This window comes from Vulpes lagopus, unplaced genomic scaffold, assembly GCF_018345385.1.
Source record: "Vulpes lagopus strain Blue_001 unplaced genomic scaffold, ASM1834538v1 ctg937, whole genome shotgun sequence".
NCBI lineage: Eukaryota > Metazoa > Chordata > Mammalia > Carnivora > Canidae > Vulpes > Vulpes lagopus.
This window is the reverse complement of record NW_024571160.1, coordinates 1-8,961: the sequence shown is the minus strand read 5'-3', so window position 1 is coordinate 8,961 and position 8,961 is coordinate 1. Positions and strand designations below refer to the sequence as shown.

Sequence of the window (8,961 nt, the reverse complement as noted above, 5' to 3'; positions counted from 1 at the left end):
CGAAAGGGACAGAGGGCCAGAATATGTATTTGAACAAATCCTAGCTGAAAACTTTCCTAATCTGGGAAGGGAAACAGGCATTCAGATCCAGGAAATAGAGAGATCCCCCCCTAAAATCAACAAAAACCGTTCGACACCTCGACATTTAATAGTGAAGCTTGCAAATTCCAAAGATAAGGAGAAGATCCTTAAAGCAGCAAGAGAAAAAAAGTCCCTGACTTTTATGGGGAGGAATATTAGGGTAACAGCAGACCTCTCCACAGAGACCTGGCAGGCCAGAAAGGGCTGGCAGGATATATTCAGGGTCCTAAATGAAAAGAACATGCAACCAAGAATACTTTATCCAGCAAGGCTTTCATTCAAAATGGAAGGAGAGATAAAGAGCTTCCAAGACAGGCAGGAACTGAAAGAATTTGTAACCTCCAAACCAGCTCTGCAAGAAATTTTAAGGGGGACTCTTAAAATTCCCCTTTAAGAAGAAGTTCAGTGGAACAATCCACAAAAACAAGGACTGAATAGATATGATGACACTAAACTCATATCTATCAATAGTAACTCTGAACGTGAACGGGCTTAATGACCCCATCAAAAGGCGCAGGGTTTCAGACTGGATAAAAAAGCAGGACCCATCTATTTGCTGTCTACAAGAGACTCATTTTAGACAGAAGGACACCTACAACCTGAAAATAAAAGGTTGGAGAACCATTTACCATTCAAATGGTCCTCAAAAGAAAGCAGGGGTTGCCATCCTTATATCAGATAAATTAAAATTTACCCCAAAGACTATAGTGAGAGATGAAGAGGGACACTATCTCATACTCAAAGGATCTATCCAACAAGAGGACTTAACAATCCTCAATATATATGCCCCGAATGTGGGAGCTGCCAAATATTTAAACCAATTAATAACCAAACTCAAGAAATACCTTGATAATAATACACTTATACTTGGTGACTTCAATCTAGCTCTTTCTACCCTGGATAGGTCTTCTAAGCACAACATCTCCAAAGAAACGAGAGCTTTAAATGATACACTGGACCAGATGGATTTCACAGATATCTACAGAACTCTACATCCAAACTCAACTGAATACACATTCTTCTCAAGTGCACATGGAACTTTCTCCAGAATAGACCACATACTGGGTCACAAATCGGGTCTGAACCGATACCAAAAGATCGGGATAGTCCCTTGTATATTCTCAGACCATAATGCCTTGAAATTAGAACTTAATCACAACAAGAAGTATGGAAGGACCACAAACACATGGAGGTTAAGGACCATCCTGCTAAAAGATGAAAAGGTCAACCAGGAAATTAAGGAAGAATTAAAAAGATTCATGGAAACTAATGAGAATGAAGATACAACCGTTCAAAATCTTTGGGATGCAGCAAAAGCAGTCCTGAGGGGGAAATACATCGCAATACAAGCATCCATTCAAAAACTGGAAAGATCTCAAATTCAAAAGCTCACCTTACACATAAAGGAACTAGAGAAAAAGCAACAAATAGACCCCACCCCCAGCAGAAGAAGAGAGTTAATTAAAATTCGAGCAGAACTCAATGATATCGAGACCAAAAGAACTGTGGAACAGATCAACAGAACCAGGAGTTGGTTCTTTGAAAGAATTAATAAGATAGATAAACCATTAGCCAACCTTATTAAAAAGAAGAGAGAGAAGACTCAAATTAATAAAATCATGAATGAGAAAGGAGAGATCACTACCAACACCAAGGAAATACAAACGATTTTAAAAACATATTATGAACAGCTCTACGCCAAAAAATTTGGCAATCTAGAAGAAATGGACGCATTCCTGGAAAGCCACAAACTACCAAAACTGGAGCAGGAAGAAATAGAAAACCTGAACAGGCCAATAACCAGGGAGGAAATTGAAGCAGTCATCAAAAACCTCCCAAGACACAAGAGTCCAGGGCCAGATGGCTTCCCAGGGGAATTCTATCAAACGTTTAAAGAAGAAATCATACCTATTCTACTAAAGCTGTTTGGAAAGATAGAAAGAGATGGAGTACTTCCAAATTCGTTCTATGAGGCCAGCATCACCTTAATTCCGAAACCAGACAAAGACCCCACCAAAAAGGAGAATTACAGACCAATATCCCTGATGAACATGGATGCAAAAATTCTCAACAAGATACTAGCCAATAGGATCCAACAACACATTAAGAAAATTATTCACCATGACCAAGTAGGATTTATCCCTGGGACACAAGGCTGGTTCAACACTCGTAAAACCATCAATGTGATTCATCATATCAGCAAGAGAAAAACCAAGAACCATATGATACTCTCATTAGATGCAGAGAAAGCATTTGACAAAATACAGCATCCATTCCTGATCAAAACCCTTCAGAGTGTTGGGATAGAGGGAACTTTCCTCGACATCTTAAAAGCCATCTACGAAAAGCCCACAGCAAATATCATTCTCAATGGGGAAGCACTGGGAGCCTTTCCCCTAAGATCAGGAACAAGACAGGGATGTCCACTCTCACCACTGCTGTTCAACATAGTTCTGGAAGTCCTCGCCTCAGCAATCAGACAACAAAAAGACATTAAAGGCATTCAAATTGGCAAAGAAGAAGTCAAACTCTCCCTCTTCGCCGATGACATGATACTCTACATAGAAAACCCAAAAGCCTCCACCCCCAGATTGCTAGAACTCATACAGCAATTTGGTAGCGTGGCAGGATACAAAATCAATGCCCAGAAATCAATGGCATTTCTATACACTAACAATGAGACTGAAGAAAGAGAAATTAAGGAGTCAATCCCATTTACAATTGCACCCAAAAGCATAAGATACCTAGGAATAAACCTAACCAAAGAGGTAAAAGATCTATACCCTAAAAACTATAGAACACTTCTGAAAGAAATTGAGGAAGACACAAAGAGATGGAAAAATATTCCATGCTCATGGATTGGCAGGATTAATATTGTAAAAATGTCAATGTTACCCAGGGCAATTTACACGTTTAATGCAATCCCTATCAAAATACCATGGACTTTCTTCAGAGAGTTAGAACAAATTATTTTAAGATTTGTGTGGAATCAGAAAAGACCCCGAATAGCCAGGGGAATTTTAAAAAAGAAAACCTTAGCTGGGGGCATCACAATGCCAGATTTCAGGTTGTATTACAAAGCTGTGGTCATCAAGACAGTGTGGTACTGGCACAAAAACAGACACATAGATCAATGGAACAGAATAGAGAACCCAGAAGTGGACCCTGAAATGTATGGTCATCTAATATTCGATAAAGGAGGAAAGACTATCCATTGGAAGAAAGACAGTCTCTTCAATAAATGGTGCTGGGAAAATTGGACATCTACATGCAGAAGAATGAAACTGGACCACTCTCTTTCACCATACACAAAGATAAACTCAAAATGGATGAGAGATCTAAATGTGAGACAAGATTCCATCAAAATCCTAGAGGAGAACACAGGCAACACCCTTTTTGAACTTGGCCACAGTAACTTCTTGCAAGATACATCCACGAAGGCAAAAGAAACAAAAGCAAAAATGAACTATTGGGACTTCATCAAGATAAGAAGCTTTTGCACAGCAAAGGATACAGTCAACAAAACTAAAAGACAACCTACAGAATGGGAGAAGATATTTGCAAATGACATATCAGATAAAGGGCTAGTTTCCAAAATCTATAAAGAACTTATTAAACTCAACACCAAAGAAACAAACAATCCAATCATGAAATGGGCAAAAGACATGAAGAGAAATCTCACAGAGGAAGACATGGACATGGCCAACATGCACATGAGAAAATGCTCTGCATCACTTGCCATCAGGGAAATACAAATCAAAACCACAATGAGATACCACCTCACACCAGTGAGAATGGGGAAAATTAACAAGGCAGGAAACAACAAATGTTGGAGAGGATGCGGAGAAAAGGGAACCCTCTTACACTGTTGGTGGGAATGTGAACTGGTGCAGCCACTCTGGAAAACTGTGTGGAGGTTCCTCAAAGAGTTAAAAATAGACCTGCCCTACGACCCAGCAATTGCACTGTTGGGGATTTACCCCAAAGATTCAGATGCAATGAAACGTCGGGACACCTGCACCCCGATGTTTCTATCAGCAATGGCCACCATAGCCAAACTGTGGAAGGAGCCTCGGTGTCCATCGAAAGATGAATGGATAAAGAAGATGTGGTTTATGTATACAATGGAATATTACTCAGCAATTAGAAACGACAAATACCCACCATTTGCTTCAACGTGGATGGAACTGGAGGGTATTATGCTGAGTGAAATAAGTCAATCGGAGAAGGACAAACAGTGTATGTTCTCATTCATTTGGGGAATATGAATAATAGTGAAAGGGAATATAAAGGAAGGGAAAAGAAATGTTGGGAAATATCAGGAAGGGAGACAGAACATAAAGACTCCTAACTCGGGGAAACGAACTAGGGGTGGTGGAAGGGGAGGAGGGCGGGTGTTGGAGGGGAATGGGTGACGGGCACTGAGGTGGACACTTGACGGGATGAGCACTGGGTGTTTTTCTGTATGTTGGTAAATTAAACACCAATAAAAGTTAATTAAAAAAAAAAAAAAAAGAAAAGAACATGCAACCAAGAATACTTTATCCAGCAAGGCTTTCATTCAAAATGGAAGGAGAGATAAAGAGCTTCCAAGACAGGCAGGAACTGAAAGAATTTGTAACCTCCAAACCAGCTCTGCAAGAAATTTTAAGGGGGACTCTTAAAATTCCCCTTTAAGAAGAAGTTCAGTGGAACAATCCACAAAAACAAGGACTGAATAGATATGATGACACTAAACTCATATCTATCAATAGTAACTCTGAACGTGAACGGGCTTAATGACCCCATCAAAAGGCGCAGGGTTTCAGACTGGATAAAAAAGCAGGACCCATCTATTTGCTGTCTACAAGAGACTCATTTTAGACAGAAGGACACCTACAACCTGAAAATAAAAGGTTGGAGAACCATTTACCATTCAAATGGTCCTCAAAAGAAAGCAGGGGTTGCCATCCTTATATCAGATAAATTAAAATTTACCCCAAAGACTATAGTGAGAGATGAAGAGGGACACTATCTCATACTCAAAGGATCTATCCAACAAGAGGACTTAACAATCCTCAATATATATGCCCCGAATGTGGGAGCTGCCAAATATTTAAACCAATTAATAACCAAACTCAAGAAATACCTTGATAATAATACACTTATACTTGGTGACTTCAATCTAGCTCTTTCTACCCTGGATAGGTCTTCTAAGCACAACATCTCCAAAGAAACGAGAGCTTTAAATGATACACTGGACCAGATGGATTTCACAGATATCTACAGAACTCTACATCCAAACTCAACTGAATACACATTCTTCTCAAGTGCACATGGAACTTTCTCCAGAATAGACCACATACTGGGTCACAAATCGGGTCTGAACCGATACCAAAAGATCGGGATAGTCCCTTGTATATTCTCAGACCATAATGCCTTGAAATTAGAACTTAATCACAACAAGAAGTATGGAAGGACCACAAACACATGGAGGTTAAGGACCATCCTGCTAAAAGATGAAAAGGTCAACCAGGAAATTAAGGAAGAATTAAAAAGATTCATGGAAACTAATGAGAATGAAGATACAACCGTTCAAAATCTTTGGGATGCAGCAAAAGCAGTCCTGAGGGGGAAATACATCGCAATACAAGCATCCATTCAAAAACTGGAAAGATCTCAAATTCAAAAGCTCACCTTACACATAAAGGAACTAGAGAAAAAGCAACAAATAGACCCCACCCCCAGCAGAAGAAGAGAGTTAATTAAAATTCGAGCAGAACTCAATGATATCGAGACCAAAAGAACTGTGGAACAGATCAACAGAACCAGGAGTTGGTTCTTTGAAAGAATTAATAAGATAGATAAACCATTAGCCAACCTTATTAAAAAGAAGAGAGAGAAGACTCAAATTAATAAAATCATGAATGAGAAAGGAGAGATCACTACCAACACCAAGGAAATACAAACGATTTTAAAAACATATTATGAACAGCTCTACGCCAAAAAATTTGGCAATCTAGAAGAAATGGACGCATTCCTGGAAAGCCACAAACTACCAAAACTGGAGCAGGAAGAAATAGAAAACCTGAACAGGCCAATAACCAGGGAGGAAATTGAAGCAGTCATCAAAAACCTCCCAAGACACAAGAGTCCAGGGCCAGATGGCTTCCCAGGGGAATTCTATCAAACGTTTAAAGAAGAAATCATACCTATTCTACTAAAGCTGTTTGGAAAGATAGAAAGAGATGGAGTACTTCCAAATTCGTTCTATGAGGCCAGCATCACCTTAATTCCGAAACCAGACAAAGACCCCACCAAAAAGGAGAATTACAGACCAATATCCCTGATGAACATGGATGCAAAAATTCTCAACAAGATACTAGCCAATAGGATCCAACAACACATTAAGAAAATTATTCACCATGACCAAGTAGGATTTATCCCTGGTACACAAGGCTGGTTCAACACTCGTAAAACCATCAATGTGATTCATCATATCAGCAAGAGAAAAACCAAGAACCATATGATACTCTCATTAGATGCAGAGAAAGCATTTGACAAAATACAGCATCCATTCCTGATCAAAACCCTTCAGAGTGTTGGGATAGAGGGAACTTTCCTCGACATCTTAAAAGCCATTTACGAAAAGCCAACAGCAAATATTATTCTCAATGGGGAAGCACTGGGAGCCTTTCCCCTAAGATCAGGAACAAGACAGGGATGTCCACTCTCACCACTGCTGTTCAACATCGTTCTGGAAGTCCTCGCCTCAGCAATCAGACAACAAAAAGACATTAAAGGCATTCAAATTGGCAAAGAAGAAGTCAAACTCTCCCTCTTCGCCGATGACATGATACTCTACATAGAAAACCCAAAAGCCTCCACCCCCAGATTGCTAGAACTCATACAGCAATTTGGTAGCGTGGCAGGATACAAAATCAATGCCCAGAAATCAATGGCATTTCTATACACTAACAATGAGACTGAAGAAAGAGAAATTAAGGAGTCAATCCCATTTACAATTGCACCCAAAAGCATAAGATACCTAGGAATAAACCTAACCAAAGAGGTAAAGGATCTATACCCTAAAAACTATAGAACACTTCTTTTTTTTTTTTTTTTTTTTTTTTGAGATCTGAAGCAATTTAATTTTATCGGAATCCAGGACACAACAAGAAAAACACCCAAAACCACATGGAGACAGAAGACGAGACACAACTCCTCCCCCACCTCCCCCCTGGCCCTAGACTGGGGACGTTGGGGGGCAGGACAGCTGGGGGAGACCTTGAGCCTCAGTCCAGCCCAGCAGGCTCCAGGCCTGTGGGGGGAGCTGGGGGGGAGGGGGAGGCAGGGCCCACCCCCACGTTGGATAGGCTGAGGGAAGGCCCCCCTGAAAGGACTGCCCCCTCCCCAACACCCCTGCCGAGGGGCAGGTAGCCCACAGCAGCACGAGGGCCCAGGGCCATGGACACATTCATGATTGAGAAGCAGCTGGAGGGCAGGAGGAGAGACATACGATTATCTGGGCAGAATCACTTGGGGGAGGAGTGGTGGGTGGGGCCGGAAGGGCCCCATGGGCCAAACCCTGAGGTCACAGGAGGGGGCCCAAAGCGGGGCTAGTGAGTGAGGTCCTGAGTGAGTGGGTCAGCGGCTTGGGCCCCTTTCTCCCGCTGCCTACAGCCCCTCCAATACTGCTGCCAGGGGGGCCCCACCTCCAGGGACACGGGAGAAGGGCGGCCCACCCCCTGCTGCAGACAGCCAGGGGGCTGAGGCCTGGTCAGGCCTCGGCCCGCCTGCCCCAGAGGCTATGGGAAGAGGACAGGTCAGGGATGGTGGGGACAGGGGCTCGACCGGCTCAGATCCAAGATGGTGCCGTGCGTGCTGGGTCCCCAGGAGCTGGGGGAGTGCGCTGGAGGCCAGCGACTCTGGTTAGACAGGAGGCAGCAGCTTCTCAAGAAACTCCTTCACCGCTGCCATCTCCTGAGGACAGGAGCTGTGCATGACACCTGGGTAAGTCTTGAACTGGACCCTGGCAGGTGTGACAACGGACCGGAGCTTCTCAGCCGTCAGGGCCCCAAACCGTACTGGAACCATGGGGTCCAGCTCCCCATGGCACTGAAGGATGGCCAGGTCCTTGGCGCTGCCATTGGCTGCCTGGGGGAAGGCCCGGTGCAGAGGCAGCCAACAGCTCAATGCCACAATGCCAGCCAGAGGGTGGGGACAGGTAAGGGCCGTGTAGAGGGACAGGGCCCCACCCTGTGAAAAGCCTCCCAGGACAATTCGGTTGGCAGGGATCCCATTCTTCATCTCATGCTCGATCAAGGCCTTGATGTTCTCTGCTGCCTTCTTGATGCCAGCCTCGTCCTCTGGGGCATCTGGACTTAGCCCCATCAGGTCAAACCAGGAGGGCATCACCATCTTCATGTTGAGAGTCACAGGGATCCGGGGTGCATGGGGACAGATGTACTTGACGTGAGGGAGCCGGATGGTGGAGAGGGCGTCAGCCCAGCTGTGCCCTGTGTCTCCAAGTCCATGTAAAAAAATAACCGCGGCCGTTTCCCGCTCAGCTCCAGACACGGTGGCAGCATCGGTGAGCAGGGGCACAGACATGGTGTTACCACACATACACTGCAGGCTCCACGGCTGGGGCCTCCACTCCCTGGGGCTTCCGAGACCTCTCGGGCGAGTCTCCTCTTTCTCCCGCACAGGCACACACTCTTCCCCCTCGGCCGCCCCCGCCGGAACTTCCGCTCGAGTCCCCTATAGAACACTTCTGAAAGAAATTGAGGAAGACACAAAGAGATGGAAAAATATTCCATGCTCATGGATTGGCAGGATTAATATTGTAAAAATGTCAATGTTACCCAGGGCAATTTATACGTTTAATGCAATCCCTAT

The 8,961-nt window shown here is 43.6% G+C and overlaps 1 protein-coding gene across 1 annotated transcript; it reads right to left on the bottom strand.

Annotated features, from left to right (window-relative positions):
• Window positions 1-7,197: 7,197 nt before the first annotated feature.
• On the bottom strand, window positions 7,198-8,818 carry LOC121483953 (acyl-protein thioesterase 2). Its single transcript, XM_041742448.1, has one exon. It carries the CDS (start codon window positions 8,686-8,688, stop codon window positions 7,993-7,995), a length of 696 nt encoding a protein of 231 aa, XP_041598382.1. The 5' UTR covers window positions 8,689-8,818; the 3' UTR covers window positions 7,198-7,992.
• Window positions 8,819-8,961: the final 143 nt, after the last annotated feature.